Source organism: Ochotona princeps, chromosome 14, assembly GCF_030435755.1.
Source record: "Ochotona princeps isolate mOchPri1 chromosome 14, mOchPri1.hap1, whole genome shotgun sequence".
Taxonomy (NCBI): domain Eukaryota; kingdom Metazoa; phylum Chordata; class Mammalia; order Lagomorpha; family Ochotonidae; genus Ochotona; species Ochotona princeps.
In genome coordinates this window covers 28,060,648-28,085,504 of record NC_080845.1, presented here as the reverse complement: position 1 = coordinate 28,085,504, position 24,857 = coordinate 28,060,648, and the positions used below count along the sequence as shown (strand labels likewise).

Genomic DNA, 24,857 nt, shown 5'->3' with positions numbered 1-24,857 from the left:
ACCATTGTGCATGTAGGTGAGGAATGAATTTTATGTGACTCCCAGTGACGGGGTCACTGTAATTGCAGGTAAGTGAGGGGATCTAGACCAAATGGTTTGGAGGGGAGAGGTTGGATGGTCCATATGGGTCAGATTGATTCACCAGCCTACATGGGAGTCCTGAGATGGGCTGTTAATGCAGAACATTGCTGACCACCACACCCCAGCCCACATGAAAGCTATGGTTGGGGGCCTGTCTGGCAGGGCTAGATCCTAGTACCAAGTTGAGTGTCGGATCAGGCAGGGTCGTGACACTAACCAGCATGCAAGAGAATAAGGTCTGGAGGTGAATTCTGTGGGGGATAAGTGGACTCAATCCAGTGGAAATGTAAGTCCCGCTGGTTAGCTCAAGAGTTGGGATGGTGATGGGCTGAGCTAGGAGTGACCATGGAACTTGCCCACACTCACAGGTACTGGGGCCGAAAATAGGCTGGGCAGGCCCAAGCTGCAGCACCTGCATTAGCATCCTCAAATAGGGTGTGGAGTGGGCCAGGTTGCAACATCCTCCAGCTCATACAAAGGCAAAGATGAAGGGGCAGACTATGCCGGGCAAGGGCCTAACATCTGCTGGCTCATGTGAGATCTGGCTCAGGGAACGGGCCAAGTGGGGAAACCTGGGAAACTCCCTTATGGGGTCATAGCTCCTGCTGGTGAGCACGTGGTCCGGGCCTGCGGGACGGGCAGGCTGGGCAGGGTAACTCCAACTGTTGGTTAATGTGTGGGTTGGTTTTGGAGGGGGCAGACCAGGCAGGGTCAAGTAAACCTTAGCTCAGTGGAAAGAGCAGAAACCAAGCTGGAGCACAGGCCATGCTGAGCTAGGATGTCACACCTACTGGTTTGCATGAGCCAAGGATAGGAACAGATTGATCAGGGCCAGGTTCTAGCACCCACCAGTAAGTGGTGGGACTGAGGGCAGGCCAGGTCAGGTCAGGCCACAGCATCTAAGGCAAAGGCCAAGACAGGTGAGGGGCTATGCCAAGCTTGGTCGGAGTAACCATTGGTATGTGTGCAATCTATGGTTGGGAACCTGCCTTGTTGGGGAGCTAAGGGGACACCCTGACTGGGTTGGGGTTCCCACTGGTGAGTGTGGGGCTGGAGTTGGAGCTGTGTTCTGGTCTGGATATGGCTTCACTGTTTCTTGGCACAAGTGTGGACTGGGGCTGGGTGCACCAGACTGGGCTAGATTTCAGCATCTACTGGTGCTTGTGAGAATCAGGGTAGGTGTAGGACGGACTAGGTTAGGTCTCTGCCCCTGTAGAGCCATATGTGAGCTATGTCTGGATGTGGACCAGGCTTGACTGGGCTGAATCATCCAACAATAAGAACCAGAATGGGTTGAAGGCCAGTCAGAAAAGGCCACTATTCTTGCCAGGACAGGAGGTGGACTAAATAGGGTTGGCCCAGGCACCAAGATCTGGCAATGGGAGAGGTTCTGATGGAGGAGCCTAGGAAACTCCTCTGTCAGGACACAGTCCATGCACGTGAGTGCAAGAACCACAATAGGGCACAGCCCAGACCATGGTCAGGGAACAGTAGCCACCAGCATACATTTGGCACAGGTAGGGGGTGAATCAGGCAGGGCCAGTTCACATCACCCATTGGTGAATCTGAGCACCAGAATAGAGTGTGGATTGGGTCAGGTTTGGTCGGAACACATACAAGTACACATGAGGGCTGTGACTGGGTGCCAGCTAGGCTGTAGCCCCCACCAGCATGAGCTGGAATTAGGGGTAAGCCATGCTGGGCCAGACTACAGCACCCATTGGCAAATGCTGAAGCAAGACAGGCCATGCCAGACTGGACTGCAGCACCCAACCAGCATGAGTGAGAACCAGGGGAGAGGGGGCAAAGCCAGTAGTAGGGCTGCATAGGGCTCCCCTGCTGGATCACCATTCCCACTGGAGAGCATGAGTTGGCATGGGGGCAGACCAGGCTGGGCAGGGCTACAACACCTGTTTTCCTCATGTGAACTGGACCAGGGAAAAACCAGTCTGACTGACTGTTGCTAGTGGTGCAAACATAAATCAGAGTGGGTGAGGGTAGGTTGGGTTTTGCTATAGCATCAACTGGCGGATGCTGGCATTAGGGGCTAATTCTTTCAAGCCAAACTGCAGAACTACCTGGAGAATGCATGATCTGGGAGTGGGAGTGGTCCAGTAGGGAAACAGTGGGCACCTTCCTCTTGGTTGCCACTTTGGTGAGCATGAGAACCAGGACTGGGACAGGTATGGCTAGACAGAGGGTGGCACCACTGGCACGTGTGTGCGCTGGATAGTGGGGTTGGTTGGGTTGAACTATGCTTTAATGCCCATTGACATATATGAATGCTGAATTGAATGTGGGACAGACTGGACCAGTCTGCTGTACATACTGGCAAGCATGGGAACCATGGCAGGAGGCAGGACTGGTGGAGGTTATTGTGGGTCACCCCAACTAGGCAGCAGCTTCCATTGGTTAACGTGAGGGCTGAGTATTTGGTGGGCAGGATCAGGTTGGCCTCCAACACCCGTTGGTTTGTGTGGAAGATGGGACTGGAGGCAGAACTGACCCAGCAGTTGCAACCACCACCATATGCATAGGCTGACTGGGGCAATGCACAGATCCTGTACTGGCAAGCACACGCAAAAATCTGGTCTGGGATTGCCTCAGACGAAGTTTCTTTGGTCATCCCTCCAATCTAACTGCTGGACTCAGAACCTCAACCATGGAGAGAATTTCAGGTTCTATGGTCTGGGAGTGTGTTCTATGGTCTCAGCATGTGTCAATGCTGAGCCTCCTCAGTGACTCAGATGGAGCAGTGGATGACATATCCAGGTGCACATGGAGAATATGGCAGTACACTGGAGCCTGCAGAGGATATCTGGTACCAAAAAAGAGGACAGAACAAATCAATCAACTACCCCAGCCAAGTGTTGGCAGTGAAAATCTGGGCAAGTGAAGACTCTAAGGTGGACTGTGTCAGTCAGTGGATTCTGGAGAGATTTCATCGCACTTGGAATGGTGAGATTGGCAGCAATTCATAACTGTTGAACTACTCAAAACCACTTGAGTAGGACCCTCAGTGCATGTCCCACATCAGGGACCCTGGGATGGGTTAGGAGGCTGGGTGTGGCTTTTCCTGGGGCTTTTCCCTTTATCTCTCCACTTGTCCCAGATGTAGGAAGGTAAAAAGAGAATGTGGAAACAATGGTCTTACCCATTTTCCCGTAGCCCTTTACCCTTTGAGCCCTAATCAACTACGTAAAGATCATTAAATAAATAAATAAATAAAAGTGTGGGTCTACTAGGAAAGCCACGGGATGGTCCTCTTTGGCTATGTTATGTGACTACAAGCAAGTCCACCATCACCAGAGCCCACTCCTCAACCACAGACCAGAGCTATGAGCCAAAGCAAAGCTGTTTTATTTATGACGTGCTCAGCCTGTGGAATGATGCTGTTAGTAGCAGAAGATGGACTAAGACAGACATAATGTCATCACCCTGGGTAAAACTTGTCATTCTTGCCCATTCCCTTCACATCCTCGTTTACGCACACATTACCTTTTTATTTCTTTTCAGGCTACATGGTAAGGATCATCCCCATTTCTCTGTAGAATTTACATTGTTAACATTCTCAATAGCTACTTGTCCTCCCAGGGTGATGTCAACCCCAGAGCTTTCTCCTTCCGCTGAACTGGTGGTTTTATTGAATTTGTCACTTTGGCACGTAACAGTACATCTTTCATGTCTCTGGTGTAACTTATTGCTTGGGAGGGTTGCCCAGAAGTGAGACTGTGGGGCCAAGTGGATGAAGGGTTTTAGATGTTCTGTGACTTGGCCCAGGTTGCGCCATCCCTAAGTCATATGTGCTCTGTCTCCAAGAGATTTGGTTTGCCCTGGGTTGTGTGTTCACTCTTTCTCCCTGTAATTCCTCCCTTCTAGTGTAAGAACATTAAAGCAATATTTACATAGATCCAAGGTGGCCAGGAATTGAGAGGTAGAATCTAGCTTTTCTGGTTGTGGGAGCCTGACTGATCTTAGTGATTTGCTTGCCCAATTGTGCTGTGTGAGGCAGAAGTGCAGTTCTGAGAAGTCCAAGCTAGTCTGTAAGAAACTTTGCAGCTTCTTTCTGGAGAACACCTGCTCTGGGGAATGACAGTTACTGGGAAACAGATCCGCTGCCTTACACCCCAAGACTGCATGCAAGAAAGGCTAAGATGGGAGCAATAGAGCACGTGGTGTCAGCCTCCCCAGGCACCGAGCCAGTGAAAGAATCTTTGGGTTCCCTGAACTCATTTGCCAGCTAAATATCATGACATGTCCTGAAAAACAACAACCAAACAACTCAGCAGGACCCTGTTGGAATTCCTGACCCTTAAAGTCAGAAGATACAACCAAACTGTGGTTGTGTTAAGCTGCTCAAGTTTAGGGCACTTTGTGATGTGCTAATAAACAATAGGAGTAGGTCTACTTCCGTTTTCATTTTAATGATGGTGAGAATTGTGTTCCTTTTTTCCCCTCAAAGATTTATTTATTTTTATTGCAAAGTCAGATGTACAGAGAGGAGGAAAGACAGAGAGAAAGATCTTCCATCCAATGATTCACCCCCCAAGTGAGTGCAACGGCGGTACTGTGCTGATCCGAAGCCAGGAGCCAGGAGCTCTCCCTCCAGGTCTCCCATACGGGTGCAGGGTCTCAAGGCCTTGGGCCGTCCTCAACTGCTTTCCCAGGCCACAAGCAGGGAGCTGGATGGGAAGTGGGGCCACCAGAATTAGAACCGGTGACCATATGGGATCCTGGTGCATTCAAGGTGAGAACTTTAGCCGCTAGGCCATCACGCCAAGTGAGATCTGTGTTCCTTTGATGTGCACTTCCAGTTTGCATTCTCCCAGATGTTTGCAGTTGTGTTTGTGACAACCCCCCACCCTCACCCTACTTTCTTTTTAGTTAATTGCCTTTGTAAGTTGGTCTGGGGTAGAAGTTGACTCCGATTTCTACATACATAGCATGCTGGGGATGCAGCAGTTTTAGCTGTCTGCCTACCTGATTGGGACATGTGCCCTGCCAAGTACATTTCTTTTCACATGAACTTTGGAGCTTCCTTGCAGTTCTTCCAGGGTTTTAAGTGTCCTGGATGATGGAGTGAGAAATGAGATGTGTCTATAGATGCAAGACCCACCTCTCACTGACCAAGGCTCCCTGAGAGTCACCAGCGAAATAAACAATCTTGAAATAAACGATCTTGACAAGAAGCCTCTTGTGTGTGCCTAGCAGTTGGAAAACGTAGACATTAGAGAATCTTTACGCCCTTTTACCCCAATAGTTGCTGCAGTCCTAGATTCTGTACTTTCACACTTGCTTTTTGCCTGTGTTTTACCTTTATTTTGTAAAGCATGAAAACATTCCAAAGACACTCAATAATTTCACAGGCAGGTTCCCAACTTTTGCCTCTGTTAATGAAATCTCTTCCTGCTTAAAGTGTTAAAGAGTTTCTATTGCTGGCTTTTATTTATTTATTTGAAGGATTGGAACTTAAAAAAAATAATACACCAGAGATATCATAACAGTACATAAATTTGAAAACAAGGTAAAATCTCTAAGCTAGCCACTCGGACATAGCAACAACTGCATTTTTTTCTTCTTTTGCTGTTTTTATATTGCATGCATATTCAAGTATTTTCCCTGACTTTTTGTGCCTTGTATTTTATCACAAGCGTTTTCTGTGCTTCTCTGTAAACTCCAGACCCATTATTTTTAATGGTTATAGGATATTTCTTTAAGGTTTATGTTTAACTCTCCTTCTTCCCCTTTCAGAATATTTGGGTTGACTCCAGATTTTCACTAAGCAGTTCTTTGATGAAATTTGTTTTCTGCATAGGACTTTTTCCATATTTCAAAGTATTTTCTTAGGCTAACTTCCCAGAAGGGATGACTAAGTCAAAGCAAGTGAACATTTTTATGGCTTCAAAGTATCTTTTGAAGAATGTAGGTGTTCCACTTCATGAGGTCTACAAACATAAAATAGGAAATTTAGCTTACAAAAAATCCCTTGTATGCTAACATTCGGACAAGCAACTATTCTGATGAGTTTCAAAGTAATTAAAAAGGTCACTTTTTCTTTGTTTTTGATGAGAGTCTTTTCTAAGATATTTTATACTTCTGAGCTTTTGTTTTATTTTTATTTTTCCATTTTGAATTTTATGGTACAATTATGTAGGGTCTGAGATTCTGCATTACCCCTCGCCAAATTCCCATCCCTCCTGTCTGATGTTCCCCATATTGTTACAATAGTATAGTCCTTCATAATAAGTTGTAATTCCATTAGTCTGTTATTTAAGTGAGCCTCGACATTGCTGGTGCAATGTCAGACAGTCCAGCATCACATTGTCTAGATATGTCCAACAGTTTCATTGGAAGTCCACCTTAGATTTGGAAGTAAGGATGCACGTTGCATTGCATCTGCACATCTGGATATGGTAGCTTCTATTATTCCATCACTATATATTCCCTGAAAAGAGAAGCCACGAAATAAGGTCAACAACAGATATGAAGTTAAAACAAAAACAAAAAGGAAAATCAATACAGCACCATAGCATTGATAAAACGTGCCACTGAAAAACCAATGCATGGGTGATGAAAAGAAAACACAAAAGCCCAATTTGCATGATGGTTTTCTTCTAGGAGAAAGAACATACGGTATTTGTCCTTTCAGGATTGACTTATTTCACTGTGCATAATGGTCTCATTTCTGAGCTTTTCTAAGAAGAATCTCACCAAGCCAGCTTTTTTCCATTCATTCCCAGAACATCGGCCACTATTGCAGCTGGATATCCCAGATCTAACCCACAACCAAACAGCAGGGCCCCCACATTGGTTACAGTGTGTTGGGACTTCTCTGGACTTGTCTTGCTAGCAGACCTTGCATCCCACTTGGAGACGTCTGTAGACTCCTGCCACTCATCGTGTGAACTTGAAGCTGACTGAAGTTCTCAATAAAGAGAACTGTGCTTTCCTGAGCTAATGGATAAGGTACAATGGGAGTAGGAACAGGAATGTGAAGCATGAAGACTCAAGTTCAAGTTCTGCCTTTTAGCAACATATTGACCTTGGGAAAACTGATTATTTAACTCCTCTGAGTCTCACTGGCCTCATCTCTAAATTGGGGATACTAATGCTAGGACTGCTAGGATCATCGAATAAGAGATGTGGAGAACAAGCTCTATAGGCCCCTACGAAAGGGATCACCACCAGTTAGGACTGAAAGAACAGAAGTGAATGAGGGGCCCAGTGCAGTAGCCTAGGGGCTAAGGTCCTCGCCTTGCATGTGCTGGGATCCCATATGGGCACTGGTTCAAATTCCGGTAGCCCTGCTTCCCATCCAGCTACCTGCCTTGGCCTGGGGAGGCAGTCAAGGATTGCCCAAGGCCTTGGGACCCCATATCTACATGGGAGACCCAGAGAAGAAGCTCCTGGCTTCAGATTGGCATAGCTGTGGCCATTACAACCACTTGGAGAGTGAACCAGCAGATGGAACATCTACCTCTCTGCCTCTCCTGCTCTCTGTAAATTTGACTTTCCAATAAGAATTTTAAAACCTTTAAAGAAAAGAAATGAATGAGGACCAAGGTTTTATATGGTTAGTTTTCTGGAGTGTGTGGGAGTTGGGCAAGGGTAGCATCTGGTCCTTGGTGGTACACCAAGGGTGTACCTGGCAGAGGGCATGGGTGGTACTTCACATGTTTTCTCTCCAAATGAGAACAGTGTCTTAGAACTCATAAAACAGTCAAGACAGAGAGGTCACCTGGGGTGGGGTGGGGTCCCAGCTTCTGAAAATGGTGATGTTCAACATGCTGGTGCCATGGGTGCTAAGGGTGTGGCATAAACATTAGGAGGAAGCGATCGGAAGAAGGAATCAGGTGATTTTATCTGAAACCTTTGTGATCAAGAAGTGATCAGAGTATGGCCAGTTTTCCCACCAGTCTGTGTCACAGATCCCATGCCAGGACCTGGTGCAATCCATGGCTTGGGGGCAGCCTGGATCCCAGATTGCTCAGATCCTGGCTTGCTCACTCAACGGTGGCAGTGACTTTTAGAATTGATCTCAGGAGCCAGACTTCCTGTTAGGCACAGAGTACCAGGCTGTAGCTTGGTGAAGCCAAGAAATGCTCACTTAAGGCTTTCCACTTGATTCAGGATCGTTGGTACTACGCTCACCTGATTCTCATGGCAACTGGTTCTATGACCCACTAAGATGCAAGAGCTTTTGAATGGGTTGGACCCAGTCATTCCCTCCAGGAGGAAACATAAAGCATATGGATTACCTGAGAGCCTGAGCCAGAACAGCACTTGGCAGAAATCATGGCCACAGGAATGAGAGCCAGGGGCCTTTTCCAGATCTACCACATTGGGTATAAGGGCCCAAGGACTTGGGCTATTTCTCCCTGCTTTCCCGAGGCCATTAACAGGGAGCTGTATCAAAAGTGGATCTGCTGGGATTTGAACTAGCTCTCATATACGGTACTAGCGTTCTAGGCTGCAGTTTTACTTGCTACACCACAGCAGCAGTTCTAATCTTGACATTTTTTAAGTCAAAGGGTAGTCAACAAATATTCTGATGGCCAAAGTCATGTCATATTCCCATCCACTGGGGCTAATGAAGAGTTTTGAAGTACTCACACCCTAGTATGGTGTTGCCCATTTGAGAATCATAATTCTTCTTCTTTTTGATGTAACAGGACAGAATAGAATTAAAAAATTAGAATGCGTTGCATGTGGTGAGGCAAGTATTGCTACATGGTTCCCTTGTTTCAGCTGTGTGTGCTTGTGGAATTGTGAGATCAAGGGTCATGTGCAGAAAAAAAAAAATTACAGGCTGCCATCTGCTAGCATTCCCAGTGGGCACCATTTTGCTGGGGCATTGCACAATGGGACCTGCTCGCCCTGCCAAAGGCCAGCAGCATTCCAATCTGTTGTAACAAAAGCAACTGCCCTCAGGAGGGCTACTGTCAAGTTATGAATGCTTGGGTGAGTCCTGAGCCCCCGGCCTTGAGAGACAAAAGGAGGCTACAACCTGTTACCAATCTACTTGACCACTCTGGTGCTTTGCAGTTAAGTCCAGTGGAGCTGGTGGGCAGGAGACTGTGTGACCCCTAAGAGGGGATAAGCAAGGGCTCTGCTCTTTGTCATCTATACTTCTGGCCATTCTCAAGGTCAAAGTGTGGTCCTGCTGTCTGGGGAACATCAAGCCTCAGTCAGTGATAAAATTCCTATCACTCTGCCCAGACTTCATGTCCTATGCTCACAGCCTTATCTTCAAGACACGCTTACCTACTCTCATCCTCCTTGAGATAAAAATGGCAATGAAATTTCATGTATCCGTGTTTGCCACACCCTTCCTGGCGGTCTTTGGGGAAATGACGGGCAGTGTCTGGTGCACTGAAAGGGGACCTGGGGACAGTGGAAGGCAGGGAGTCTCACGTCCCCATTGACAGGCCTCCTGGGTCAAGCCCGGGTTCTAGGGGTCTCCTCGGTGGTCCATTTCTGCAAATTCAACAAATCTTCAAAGCAGAGCCTTTCTAGATCTGGACTACTTTCTTGCCAAGGTTTTTAGTCCTCCAGGACTTAGCTCGGATAAAACACATGATTTCTTGCTCTTCCAAGGGAGTGGTGAGTGGGGAGACTCATCCAAGAAGGATCTGGGCAGTGTGTCTGAGCTGGAGACGGCACAAGCACCATTGCAGGGGAAAGTGTTTGAAGCAAGAAAGTGTTCTAATGCAAGGCATTCCACAGTGGGGCTTGGGAACCAGAGGTCATGAGAAATACAGATGTGAAACTTCAGTGTGTGCAAAAAGGACCCAGGGAGCTGGTTCAGATTCTAACCCCGAGTCCCCTCCGCAGACCCACGAACTTGTTGTGTCGGTTGAAGGCTGAGGAATCTGTGCTTTCTTTCTTTTTTTTTTTTAAAGATTTTATTATTATTGGAAAGCCGGATATACAGAGAGGAGGAGAGACAGAGAGGAAGATCTTCCATCCGATGTTTCACTCCCCAAGTGAGCCGCAACGGGCCGGTACGCGCCGATCCGATGCCGGGAACCAGGAACCTCTTCCTGGTCTCCCACGCGGGTGCAGGGTCCCAAAGCTTTGGGCCGTCCTCTCCTACTTTCCCAGGCCACAAGCAGGGAGCTGGATGGGAAGTGGAGCTGCTGGGATTAGAACTGGCACCCATATGGGACCCCGGGGCTTTCAAGGCAAGCACTTTAGCCGCTAGGCCATGCCGCCGGGCCCATGGAAACTGTGCTTTCAACATTTTTTTTCCACAAGGGATTCTGCTGCAGGTGGGTCCCAGGTTCTAAAACCTTGGGGCAGGGTGGCGCTTCCTGAGGCAGTCCACGGCAGAGCATGTAGACACTGGGACATGTCCCAGGCTCAGAGTTTCACATCGGAATTGCTTGGAACCAAAATGGTATAGAATTTCAGGTCTGGGAATATTTGCATTTGAAGACATCTTGGGTATGGGACCCAGAAATTTAATTATGTTTCATATGCTCGTTGTGTACATAGCTTGATGGTAATTTTAAGCAACAGTTTTAGCAATTTTTGTGTATTCCAGAATGTGAGAATTTCCACTTATGACATCATAGGTGCTCAAGAAAGTTTTGAATTTGGGAGTGTTTTCAATTTCACATTATAAAATTAATTTAAGGGCCACCTTGGTGGTGTAGTATGCTAATCCTCAGCTTGTGGTACCAGTATCCCATTCGAGTCCTGCCTGCTCCACTTCTGATCCAGCAGCCCTCTGCTAATGGCCTGGGAAAGAAGTGCAAGACTGTACAAGGTCTTGAGACTCAGAAGAAGTTCTTGGTTCCTAGCTTCAGATCTGCCTACCTCTGTCTGGGCAGCTATTTGGGGAGTGAATGAATGAATGGAAATCTCTCTCTCTCTCTCTCTCTTTTTCTCTAACTCTGACTTTCAAGTAAAACAAATAAAGCTTAAGAAAACAATCTAATCTCCAAAATTGATTAACTAATTAATATGAGAGGGAAAGACGAAGAGATATCTCATCCATTCTCCAAACCACCACAAAGGTCCCCGGTTGGGGCTGGAGGCTAAACTTCCCATATTGATGGCAGGAACACAGTCACCTGAGCCTTTACTTACTGCCGCCCAGGGTCCCCATTAGTAGAAAGCTGGAGCCATGAGTGGGAGCACTTTAATATGGGGCAAGAGACATGGGTGTCATAACTGTCATCTTTACTGGGCCATAAACTTCCCAAGGACTTGGGATTTTTTCAATTAGGAATGCTCAACTTGTAGAAGCATGAAATACTCCCAGTTCTCTTGATCTGTGAGGATCTTGACCCTGGGTATGTGAAGGAGCTGTGCAGGAGGCACAACAGGCAGAGAAGAAAGTTCTGAGCAGGAAGCTGGACTTGGGCCTGAGAAGTGCCCTGGTTTGAAGAGCTCTGAGAATTGTTCTAGGTCTGATATCCTGTGATTGTGAGTCTGAGCCTTTTATTTGTACTTGGCGGACAAAAGAAGTCAGTAATAATGAGAACACAGAACACTTAGTGAAGTGCTATGTGCCTGGATCATTTCAATCTGGACACTTATCTACTTTGTATTAACTCATAAAAGTTAAGGCCCAGAGAGGTTAAATAAACACCTTGCCTAGGAGACAATTTTTTTTTAAAAAAAATATGTATTTATTTTAATACCAGATCCACAGAGAGAAGGAGAAACAGAGAGAAGGATCTTCCATTGCTGGCTCACTCCCCAAATGGCTGCAATGGCCAGAACTGAGCTAATCTGAGAACAAGGAAGCCTCCTCTGGGTCTCCCATGTGGCTTCAGAGTCGCAAGGATTTGGGCCAAGCTCTACTGCTTTCCCAGATCATAAACAGGGAGCTGGATAGGAAATGGAGCAGCTAGAATCTGAACCGGTGCTCATATGGGATGCTGGTACCTTGCAGGCAGAAGATCAGCCGATTGAGCCATTGCACTGACCCCAGGGGACAGTCTTTAAATTGAATTCATACAGCTTGATTTTGGATACTCTGTGGCTCCTATGTCGGGTGTTGTATGAGTCTTCTCTGTCCCTTGAAACTGGCCTCTGTCTCTCAACATTCTGTGATTTTTGGAAGCCCCAAGCCCTATATTCTCAGAAAACTGACATTGTTATGCTCCCATTTTATGCTGGGCTCTCGTTTCCCTAGGTCATGGCTGCATCCTGCATGTGTACAGCCTTTGTTCACTTCTCAGCTGATGGCTGCAGAGCCCATTTTCACGTAGCACTTGTGTGCTTGGCAAACCTGAACACCATTTTTGTTATTGCTGGGGGGCAGCACCATTTCTGTTGCTGGGATGTGAATCATTTCAAGCCAAGCATGAATGAGACTTAGGGTTTCTGGAAGGTTCTGTAAGGTTCTGAGCTTACCCTACAGTAAGAATGTGTCCTGGCTGCTTCATCTCATAGAGCTTCTGGAAGGTGCTTCTCAGCTTTCACTTTCAACCTGCCATTCCCAAAAAACAGAGGCTAAGGCAAAGTCTTCTCCACTAGCTGATTAAGAGGTCCAGTTCTGGGAATGAGGGAAGGGGAGAGAAAAGAGGGAAGTGGGAAGGGGAAGCAGGACTACTCAGTACAAGTGAGTTCTCTTTCTAGTGGGACTGTCTTCTAAGAAGGTGCTATTTGGGAGAGGAAGGAAGAAATCTTTTTCACTAGTTCCACCTCCCATTTCACAGAAGTACCCCACCTGTTGGCTCTTTTTGTATTTCCAAGTGCAGCAGGGGCCTGGGTGGAGGGAGCAGGGCCTGGGCGGCTGCTGGGCATACCTAAGCCAGGTAGGACTCAATGCTTGTGGCCCTGGCCACAGTCACCACTGCCACGCAGTGAGCCAGCCAGTCCTGGGCTTTGGGCAGCTAATGTGCCAATTGGCACAAGGCTGCACCCACTGGCCACCTGGGGCTGAGCTCTGGGATCTCGGGGGGTGTGGAACTGCTGCCTAGGTATGTGCATGAATGATGCCACTGTGTATGAAGGTGAGGAATCAATCCTGAGGGACTCCCAATGACAGGGTTACTTTACTTGAAGGTAAGTGAGGGGACTGAGACCTGGTGGTTTGGAGGGGAGAGACTGGACCATCTGTATGGGTCAGATCGAGATACCAGCCTACATGGGAGTCCTGTGTAGGACTTGTTATCACTGAACAATGCTGACCACTACATTCGAGTCCATATGAAAGCTAGGGCTGGGGACCTGTCTACCAGGGCTAGATTCTAGTACTTGACAGAATGTTGGAACAGGGGATGGGTCACATTAGGCAGGGCCATGACACCAATCAGCATGCCAGAGAACCAGATCTGGGGGTAGATTCTGCAGGGGATGTGTGGGCCCAACTCAGTGGAAATGCAAGTCCTGCTGGTTAGCGCAAGAGTTGGGGTGGTGATGGGCTGAGCTAGGTGTGACCATGGAACCTGCCATCACTTATTGGTAAAGGAACCGATAACAGTCTGGGCAGGTCAAGGTAGCAGCACCATATGAATGTACATCCTCAAACAGGGTGTGGGGTGGGCAGGGCTGCAGCATTCACCAGCTCATACAAGGCCAAGATGGAAGGGCAGCATATGCCTGGCAAAGACCTAACACCCGCTGGTATGTATGAGATCTGGATCTTGGAGTAGGTCAAATCGGGAAACCTGGGAAACTCCCCTAGTGGGTCATAACTCTTGCTGATGATCACATGGTCCAGGTCTAGGGGACGGGCAGGCTGGGCAAAGTAGCTCCAACTGTTGGCTAATGTGTGGGTTGGTTACAGAAGGGGGCAGACTGGGAAGAGCCAAGCAAATCTTAGCTCACTAACAAGAACAGAAATCAAGCTGGAGCACAGGTCATGCTGAGCTAGGCTCTTACACCTACTGGTTTGCATGAGCCAGAGATCAAAATAGGCTGAACAGGGCCAGGTTCCAGTACCCAGCGAGAATCAGGACAGTGGAGGGGTGGCGGGGGAGGGGGCAGGCTGGGTCAGGCTGAGCCACAGCATCTAAGGCAAAGGCCAAGACAGGTGAGGGGCTATGCCAAGCTGGGTCAGAGCAACCACTGGTATGTGCAAGATCAATGGCTGGGAACCTGCCTTGCTGGGGAGCTAAGGGGACACCCTGACTGGGTTGGGGTTCCCACTGGTAAGTGGAGATGCTAAGGTGGACTATGTCAGTCAGTAGATTCTGCAGAGATTTTATTGTGCTTGGAATTGTGAGATTGGCAGCAATTCGTAATCGTTGAACTATCAAAACCGCTTGAGCAGGACGCTCAGAGCATGCCCCACATCAGGGACCCTGGGATGGGTGGGAGGTTAGGTGGGGCTTCTCGCTTTATCTTCCACCTTACCCCAGATACAGAAAAAAAGAAAGGGAAGAAAGAAAGAAAAAAGAGAATGAGAGAAATTGTAGAAACAATGGTCTTACCCCCTTCCCTGTAGTCCTTGACCCTTTGAGCTCTAATTAACTTGTAAAAATTATCTAAATAAAATAATAAAAGACATAAACTCTTCAGCATCTCCTGCCTCAGGATCAGTGACATCCGATGCAGGAGGAGAGAGGAAGAAAATGGGTGCAAACAAAGGCATGGCCGGGCTCTACCTATGGTTGACCGAAATGCAGACGGGGCTGCCCTTGGCAGCTATGGCTGTGGTTCAACAAAGAAGCACCTGGTGGCAGGTGATGCTGAGAGGGTGTGAAGTGATGCCTCGGAGACGCCTGATACAGCCCAGGCCCCATTCTGCTTAGGTTTGCTCATGCCCTCCTGACAGACTCAGATCCTATAGGGTCATGTAAGGCCTTCCATTTTGTGACAACACAATGCTCTCATTTATTTTCCAAGAGAAGAAGGTCAAATTCAATCAGTCACAGAATCCCTTTCAAGATCACAGCCAACTGAAATTTCTGAATAGACTTTAGGAAAGAAAGCGAAGCAAGCACACACTACCCCGGCTGGAGTTAGTCCCATCTTCCTCCTCCACCATCCATTCCAGATTTCCTCTTTTCTCAGTTCACATTTTGGGTGGTCTAGCTTACTTGTCTGGTTATATGACCTGGGCCTTCCCCCATTCGAGGTTTCATCTCTTAGTTGTCTTGTTTGATTCATGTGCTCAGTTTTTGTCATTATGGGATATTGAAGCACCAAGAAATACACCCAAGCATACCCTGGGTTCCAAACATAGTCTCTCTGCCCCCATAAAGTAGCTGCTACTGTGGCTGCTAGTGACAAATAGGATGTTTATACCTACCCACTTACACAGTAACTTACCTACCTGCCCATGGCAGGAGGAGGTCAAAGTGACAGGGTAGTGATCATAGCTTCATGTCTGGTGGTCTTGCCATTTGTTTCCCTTGGTAGAGTTTGGCTGGATATCAGTCCCTCTACCCAGTTAACACCTAAGGCTTCAGAGGACTGTTAGGAGAGCGAAAGGGCTTATTGCCTCCACTACCACATCCTTAGTGTCCAGATCCAAGGATGGTTGGCTTCCATATGTTCAAGTTTGGTGCCCACAGAGTCAACCAACTATGAAGCAAAAGGAAAAACTAAAAATAAAAACTACATCTTTTCAGAATGTGTATACTGTACTATTCCCTAAACAATATATTTATTTGTACTGGGAAGGCAGACTTACAGAAAAAGGAAAGACAGAAAGATCTTCCATATGCTGGTTCACTCCTCAAATGACTGCAATGGCCAGAGCTGGACCAATCCAAAGCCAGGAGCCAGGAGCCTCTTTTGAATCTCCCATACGAGTACAGGATCCCAAAGTTTTGGGCCAACCTCTGCTGCTTTCTCAGACCATAAACAGGGAGCTGAATAGGAAGAGGAGCTGCTGAGACTTGAACCAGTGTCCATATGGGAGAACCAGCCAGTAGAGCCATCGTGCCAGCCCCTCTCTAATACAACAACTATTTACATAGAATTTGCATTTTGTTAGTTATTATACTCTATGGATGGTTTAAAGTATAGGAGAGAGTATGCATAGGTCCATGCAAATATTATGCATATACATTGTGTAATACAAGGGACTTCAGCAGCCTCAGATGTGGGTATCCAAGGGGGTTTCTGGAACTATTCCTCTGTAGAGACCAAGAGTCAATGTTATTCTACTTACTGAAGACACCACATCATATACTGGCCCTTGATTCAGTGACATATACCTACCACATTTTAGGGGGCTGTGCCACAACTCTGCACTGACTGATTTCAAATCTGGAGCCCCAACTGAGTCTTTAACAGGTATTACCACTACTGTGTTAAGCTAGCTATTGCTGGGTGCTGTGTCATACAACCAGTCCATTCGATTCCATGACCATTTGTCCATTGCCACACCTCTTTAGCTATAAACAGCTCCCGTTATCTGAGGCAATGTTGTGTGGACACAAGGTGGATAAACCTAGCATCCATAAGTCTGGGTGGTGGTGCTGGCCAAGGCACTTACCTGGATGGGAAAGGCAAAGCTGTTTCCAGTGAGGAAGGCTGGCTCTGGGAGAGTCAACTAGTTACCAAACAGTTGTCTGGTCTTTACAACAAACGCTGCTGAACTGGGGCCTCAATGTCAGTTACTGCTGATGGTAGGCTAGGCCTTCAGCAGTCAGCAGCCAGATCACTTGTAGAGGAGTGGGCTCCATGCTGTTGGGTTCTTGCTTAGCATCAAGCCCTGCCATCACTGTGTAAGGATCCATGAGGTCAGTCCTAGGGTCGTCAAGGAGAGACTGGCTGCTGTTCACAGCTTGAGTCATGCTGTCACACCTGGTTCTTGATTGCCTCCTCTGTGGGCCATGATCCCTGGACAGCAGTAACAGATTCAAAGGTCACCCTATTCTGTGATCACTTCTGTCAGTCAACCCACATGACTCTTCCCTAGATCTGCTTGTCCCTAGTCTTCTAATCTTGTTCTCACTCATACAATTTTTTTTAAGGTTTATTTGAAAATCAGAGTTACAGAGAGAGACATCTCCAGTCCAATCAATTCCATGATCATTTGTCCATTACCACATGGACAAATCTACTGATATGCTCACCAAATCGCCACTAGGAGCTTCATCCAGGCCTCCCACATGGGTTCAGAGGCTCAAGTCCTTGGGCCATCTTCCACTGCTTTCCTAGGTGCAAGCAAGGAGCTGGATTGGAAGTGGGGTCACTAAGACTCAAATCATCATCCATGTGAGATGTTTGCGTCGCAGATGATGGCTTTACTCATTGTGCCACAACACTGGCTCCTCATAGTTTTGTCTTTCATGCTCCTTACCATTGTCTAAGACCTGAGCCCCTTGCTTGACAACTACATGCGTGTAGCTTTACACCAACACCCTCCCTGACCAAGTGCACCACCTTCGTTGTACCCCCTTGGAGGGATTCTCCTTACCCTGTTCTTTTGGGCCATTCTGGAGTGGCCATGATGCAGTCAGAGTCCCTTTGCAACTAGCACCAAGGTGTCAGACTATCTCATCTGGGAAGCAGCCTGAGTTCTTTCCTTCCCTGTTTATTGGTCATAGGAAACCACTTATGAAGTTACGAGTTAACCAAAAGCTGTGGCTACAGAGTGATAAGAGAAGCAGGAGACTTAACTGACCTGTTCACATTGTTTATTTGTGCTTTCTAGATTTGTTTAGACTTCACCTCAAACATATAATTGGGAGGGCTACACACTTAACTTCTGGCAGAATCCTTATGTTAGCAATTTGACTTTTAGAGGCTGGAAGGCAAAGTCAAGTGGAAGTCCTTGCAGTGACCTCTCTTCCCCCACTTTGCAATAGTAGCTCAGCTGCAACACCTCCCAGGCAGCACTTCAGAGATTAGAGCCACTCTCAGGACCTGACACACCTGACACACCATCATATTTCTATTAATTCCTTTGGATGAATTGTAGCAGATGATAATCAATTGCCATACACTTGACTTCGCTAGTAGATTACCACACCAATGATTACCTTTGGCACATGGGTTGCAGCAGGACTGGGCAAATGCAATCAGAGGAAGACAGAAAACCATATTCACATCGCAAGGACAGTTATACCTATCTATTGTGTGCCTGTATGTTATGGGAACTACCTGTTTATCTGTTATAATGCTGTACAGAGGGACTCTGCCATGCCCACATGCCAGAGACTCTAACACCAGTGCTCTAGGTTTAGAGACATCAGACTAATTGCAATCGATGTGTAGAAAGTGACAACTATGTCAGGCAATCTATTGAAGATGCACAGATGTGTTAGCAGGTGGGAAACAGACTCTGATGCTTCTTTTCTTCTGAGTTCTTGAGGCAGCAGCACCCAAGGCAGAAGGCTAATCACTTCTGTTGTCAGGGCATAGAAGTAAGGGAGTAGAAGCAAAGGAAAGTAAAGGAGGGAAAGAGGAAGATCCCATAAGAGGCATTGGATATGACTTCTGGCACAGTATTGTGATGCCCTCTTCTGAGGTGTCTTGCACCTTAGTTTTCTGGGACAGCGTATTGGGAGGAGGAAAGGAGAAAAATGTATTTGGTGGCTTTCACTTGCTAAAAAGCCCCTCTCCCTTCAGATGTTATTTTTTGCCCTGCTATTCCAGGTTGCTCACTTGTGGGTGCTCAGCAGACCATGAGGTGTCATACATACCTTGGTATCAGCAGGTAACCTCTGGGAGGAAAGTAAGAGATGGTCAACGTGGGCATGAGGAATGTGGTTGTGACTTGCACCTGCCTTACGCTGGTGCAAGTCCAGGTAGAGTTGGTCACCGAGAACGGGAGTGGAATTGAAGATTCTGGAGACAGGTCAGACTAGCAGACCCTGGAGCAGCTCTTTTGATCTGGAATACTTGAGAGGCAGACCCTGACACCAGGGTTCCATGGCAAGTGGTTCATTTACTCAGTCTCCTTGGTTAACACTGGAAGGGAAGTGCCAAAATGAGGTATTCAAGAAGGTGTGAATCCACCATGCCCTGCTGGGGACTCGTAGGTGCCTGGCTGCTCAATGGAGCTGAGGTGTGGTCCACCAGCCATTGGTGGAGAGCATCACAAACCCGGGAGGCACCATTGACATTGATTCTCTGGCACTCCCAGCTGCTGGACTTGCAGGAAGAGCTGACTCCAGCAGCCATGACTACAGAAGGTGCTCAACTAAAGGGGTGCTGGCAGCTGGGGGATAACCACTGTGCATATCCATGACAAGGACAGGGGACCCACAGGTCCATAGGATGGGTCCACAGACAGGCCCATAGGATGGGTTGGATCCACTCTTCCTCTTGTGTTTCTTGCTCCCTTCCCTCACAGGTTGCCAATTGTGGAATCTGTCATTGTCCATCAATGAAAAAATTGCCTCTTAGTCTGGTTCTGACACATCCAGGCATTCATGTTCCTGCTTGGAAGGCAGTTGTGGGTTTTAGCTGTCACGGTTTCTCCAAACGGTAGTTGTCTTCTTTGGTGATTCTTTTCTGGTGGACTCGCTATGTGCTTTCTGCTTTTTCTATGCATTCAATCAGATAACTATGATGCAAGCTTTGAGACCCTCCTGAGCACCAGGACTCTGCAAGGTGCATATGATGTGCAGATGGTGAGAGAGCTTAGATTTAGGATGACAGATTCCCTAGCTTCGCTAACTTCTTCCCAAACCCAGAGCTTGGGATGTTTCTGGAAGATTTCTGTGCAATTTCTGGGTGCTTTAGACAGTTTGGAGAAGGCTCTTGGATAATAAGCTTTCTGGAATATTTGGATGGATTATAGGAAAATGAAACAGCCTGTTCATGCAGCAGAGCCATGGAAGAGCAGGGACATAAGATCCCCAGTCCCTACATGCCCCAGTCTTGCAGATGGTACTGACCAGGCAAACAATTCAGACCAGCAGAAGTCTGACATGGAGCTTCCTCTTGGCTATTTCAACAACTTCATGTTGAATGGAAGGAAATCGCTGAAGCCCACAAAACACTGTCTGGCAGGAGGCAAAATGCCTTCCTTGGCTTCCTGCCCCATCCCTCCCACGCCCACAGCTGGAACCGTTTGGTTCCCAAGCCATGGCTCTCGCTGTCCTCAATCAGTTTGAGTTTATAATTTTCACCTCCAGGCCAAACTCTAAAAGGAGAGCTCTTCACGCCTAGGAACATGGACTGGCTTGCCAGGTGGAGTAGGTACAAAACCAATAATGTGGGTGTGTATCTATTTCCAGTTATTTGTCGGGAGAAATAGAACGTGGGATCTTATATCTTCAGAGTCTGGTGGACTTGGTGTTGTCAGGTACTTACACAGAACCAATCAGACATGAATCATACATGCAGGGTTCTGCTGTAAGTGCAGGACAAGAATCTTCTGCCTGGTTCAGAGGTGTATTAGACTTGACAAACTGGACCACAGGCAAGCCCCTAGTTACAACGCAGCTATGGCTTTTTCCTTCAGCTAACATACACAATGAGCTTGGCTGAATGTGTTTCATAATGGTGTCTTAATTTTCTTCTGTTTTTGTCAGTGCAGACACTGTTTATTAAATGTGTAAACATATGTTTTTCCATCGTTCTTAAAACACAGTCTTCTCTCTCTTCTGTTGACTTGCTTCCAACAGCAACATGAACAGTCAATCTGTGCCACTTATTCTTACAAGTAAAGGTAGAGTGAAAAAGTATGGTGATAAACAGCAGTGGTGGAGATTTAGCCTTGGTGTTGAGGATCACAGGGGAGAGTGGCAAACTGGAGAATATCATCTCAATGAAGGCACTAGTGTCTCTTCAATTTGAATCCACTGTTGGCACAGGGAAGGGAGGCCTTACATGGTTAAGCTTCCCCAATGTTTAAAAAGAAGCTAACTTCCTAATTATAAAGCATTGCTAACTAATTTAATTGGGAGGTTGACACCCTGCAGGCCAAACAAAACTCAAAAGTCCAGAGCCACCACCAGATTACCATTTCTGGTTTTAGTTGTCAAACTGAGTCCTGGAACTTCTATGTAGCCATGGTTGATGTGGCTTTCTAAAACGCAGTATAGAAGTGTAATTCTAGGAAAAAGCAATGATCTTCCTAGTTGGTGTGGCATTTTACAAGCAATGGAGACATCGAGAACTAAGCAAGTGGGTTCCTTGTGGTTAGTGTGTCATAACAAAGTAGGATTATCCCATCACGGAACGGCTGCATGTGCACTCTACAGAGCGGGGAGATCGTTCTGTCCTTTAATGAGCATCCTCCAGGAATCTGCCACTTACTGGGTGGATGAGTTGGTATATTGCATGCTTTACACAGACCTCTGTTTCTCTATCTCCCAGGGATGTGGGAAAGTGGCTAGATCAAGTTTCTGGGATTCCAAATGGTTCACATTGCCTTTGAGGTCACAGGCACCCCACTGATCAGCCTGCCATGGAAGTCCTCAATGCTACAGCACCTGCACCCTCTCAGCCCGGGTGAGTTCTTCATGTGTGTAGTGCCTTCACAAATATCCTTGTGCATACTGCCTTGCTTTTCTTCCCCACTGACCCCACAGCCTCCAGAAAGTGTCTCCTGACTTGTCTAGGACTGGTGCATGAGTTGTAGCCTCCATCCTTCATACCCGCACAGCACTTTCAAGTGGACAGCATCCTGCAGGGAACCAGTTGCCTCAGTAAGAGACTTCACTATTCAGATCAGAATCATTTGCGTCCATGACACAGAGGGAAGAATTAAAAAGTCAGATCTAGGGCCCGGTGTGATAGCGTAGTGGTTAAAGTCCTCGTCTTGCACACGCCAGGATCCCATATGGGCGCCGGTTCTAATCCCAGCAGCCTTGCTTCTCATCCAGCTCCCTGCTTGTGGCCTGGGACAGTAGTTGAGGAGGGCTAAAGTCCTTGGGACACTGCACCAGTGTGGAAGACCCGGAAGAGCTCCTGGCTCCTGGCTTTGGATCTGCGCAGTACTGGCCATTGCAATCACTTGGGGAGTAAATCATCAGATGGAAGATCTTCCTCTCTGTATCTCCTCCTCTCTGTATACCAGCCTTTCCAATAAAAATAAATAAATATTTTTTTTTTAAAAGACAGATCTGGAGCAGGAATTGTCCAACTCACTCCGCAACCAGAGCTAGAGTGGAGCTAAGGTTCCTGATCACCAGGCCACCGGTCCCGCCTCTGAGCCTTCACTGCCTGAGCTGGCTTCATTCCCTTCATGTGGGTACTGTGTGTCCCAAACAATTTAACCCACAGGAGTAGGGATCAGATCTAATCCTTTTGTTCACAAACAGGCAATGTGGCTAAATGCTAAAGAACACATGTGCTGGGACCCTACGCCTTAGCCTGGGTATGCTTTTAACCTCAGCTTATTCATTTATGAATTACTGGGTGGAGGGCCATTACAACACCCTTTCCAAGGGTTGTTGCTGGACTCCATGAGAGAACACAGGCAGAGCATTGAGCTCAGAGCCTGAGATAAAATCTGCGTTCAATTTGTGTTAGTTGCCATTCCCATTGTCATGCCATCTCTGCAGGGTGAACTCAAACGTCCTCTTCACTTGACAGGTGGGATGACCTGCCCACTATGGCACCGTAGTACCAAGTGAAGCCCAGGAACTGACCGTGCAATCAGGGCACTGAAAGAAGACGCTCCTGGGTTAGCCTGGCCTCAGCATGGGCCAGGTCAAAGCCATCATCAGTGGTGCCTGTTCTAACCCCCCAAATCTCACAGGATAACGTTCAAAATTTTGTTTATTTATTTATTTTTATTTATTTATTTGAGAGCGAGAAAGATTGATTTTTCCATCCGTTGGTTCACTCCCCAAATGCTGGCAATATTTGACTACATTAAAGCTAGAAGTAAAGAACTCCATTTGGGTCTCCCACATGGATGGCAGGGACCCAAGTCCTTGGGCCATCATCTGGATGCTTCCCAGGGTGTGCAATAGATGAATTAACAACAGAGGCGGGACATACACCCAGGCCTTTTGATGTGGGACCTCAATGTCCCAAGCAGCAGTTAAATTCACTGTACCACAATGCCTGCAACCTAAACAACAAAACAACAGCTCTTGAGGTTCACCCAGTGCTTTTTGCTAAATTCTGTGCGACAGGCTATGCTACCCTGCATCCCTGTTCTTATGAGGCCAGTACAAGTTCCTCTACTCTCTCATCCTATCCCAGGGCTTGTGGGGACTCCTACAAGCCTAGGTCTCTTCATGCAAAGCACATCATCCACGTGTCCTACCTGAACTGTGTCAGGCAAGGAACAAACCAGAGAAGCACTAGTGTCTTCCTGGAGTTCACCTTATGTCCAAGGGAACAGGCAAGCTCGAGACACTAGCAGGGAAGAACCGTTTATAAGGACTTCATAGCCCGCCCAGGTGCACCCACTCCGGTGCCTTCGAGTGGGGCACGGGCCACGCGTGCTGGGTGGAACGCAGCTTGTGGAGGTTCAGTACTGCTGCGTGACACTTGCTCCTCCTTTTGGAGCCTCAGTCTCCTGATCTGTCATATAAGGAAATCACAGGCATCCCAGACCCCTGGGCTGTTGCAAAGGACTCCCCGGGGGAGGGTGGGGGAAGGAGGAGGCAGCCAGACGGACTGGGGCCGCGCTGGAGGCGGCCGCGTCCCGCGTGCTCAGAGCCGCTTGGGAACTCAGAGCGCGCTACTTTGGGGTCGTCTGGGGTGGAGGCCACGTGGGAAGAGCGCGCGACTACAGCAGAGAGGGGGCGTGGGGAAGAGGCCGGCGTGTCGGGACTCCTCTGCCGGAGCGTGCGCCGCTGCTGCCCGAGGTGGGGCGCAGCGCACAGGCGAGCGCAGGGCGCGGTGGAGTCGGGTTTCAGAGCACGGGTGACTCAAGGCGCGGGTGACTCAGGGCGCGGGCCGTGAGCCGGGATCTTGCCGGTCTTCACCACAGCTGCCTCCACTGACGAGGGCGGCCTTTGTTCCCTGCAGAGAGGGCGAGCGCTGCTGACAGAGCTCAGCGCCCCTTGGCCTCCGCGGAGCTCTGGGACCCCGCAGACCCGCGAGATGGCGCCAAGGTAAGATCCGCTACCCTATGCCCTGAGCTCCCCGGATCTTCCTCGTCGCCTCACTTTCTCTCCCTCGGCCACTTCTTGTAGGAAGAACAGGCAGGACTGGCGCCTGCTGCGGCTGATGTGGTTATCCGCGCTCCTCTTCACTGTCACCCAGACTCGCGCAGCCACAGGTAAGTGATTCAGCTTGCGGACCGCGTCGGCTGCTGTCTCCTCACCCCTGAAGTGAGTTCTGGGCGGCAGGCAAGGCTGCGGTGCGCGCTTCATTCCTGGACATAAAAGGGAGTCCTCGCCTCTCCTTTCGAGCTGGCGGTCCTGCCCTGGCTTTCCACGGGTAGTGCGGGACTTCCATCAGCGAATCGGGTCCCTGGACAGAGCGGGATTGGTGTAGAACCACCCAGGCACCCCAAGGTGGCCCAGTTGGGCGCGGCTGCTCAAACTTGGGAACTGGGAAGCGGCGCGCCTGTACCAGCGACAGTTATCCTGGTGCGCCCAGAGCCCAGGCTGCAGGTCGTGCGCACCGGCTGGCTCCCTGGAAGGACCAGGCTGGTCCTTCCTACACAGGTGCGACGGCAGCAGCAACATGGCCACAGCTGGACCACCTAGCACCTCTGCCGCGTGCCAGAAACAACGAACCCGAATCTCTCTTTGACTTAACTTAGCTCGAGTTGGCTAGGGAGTCCCACCCATCGTAGGCTGAGGTGCTAGAGTGCTGGAAAGAGCCAGGGGATGTGGACCCCTCAGTTCTCTGGAACTCTTTTAGGAGGAGTTTGGATGGCTTAGAGTGGGGTTTGAGTTCCAACGGGTTTGGGTTAAGGGTGTGAGTTCTGGTTTGGCTGCGTGATCTTGGGCAATGAACTGACTGTGCCTTAGTTTCCTCCTCCGAGAAAAGAG

General features: G+C 48.3%; 1 protein-coding gene across 1 annotated transcript in view; it reads left to right on the top strand.

Annotated features, from left to right (window-relative positions):
• Positions 1-23,637: 23,637 nt before the first annotated feature.
• Positions 23,638-24,857, top strand: part of COL15A1 (collagen type XV alpha 1 chain) — a 98,470-nt gene continuing 97,250 nt past the window's right edge. The window contains exons 1-2 of the mRNA XM_058672867.1: positions 23,638-23,969; positions 24,051-24,136. Of these exons, the coding sequence (XP_058528850.1) occupies positions 23,959-23,969; positions 24,051-24,136 (97 nt within the window). The 5' untranslated portion in view covers positions 23,638-23,958. The remainder of the gene's footprint in view (positions 23,970-24,050; positions 24,137-24,857) is intronic.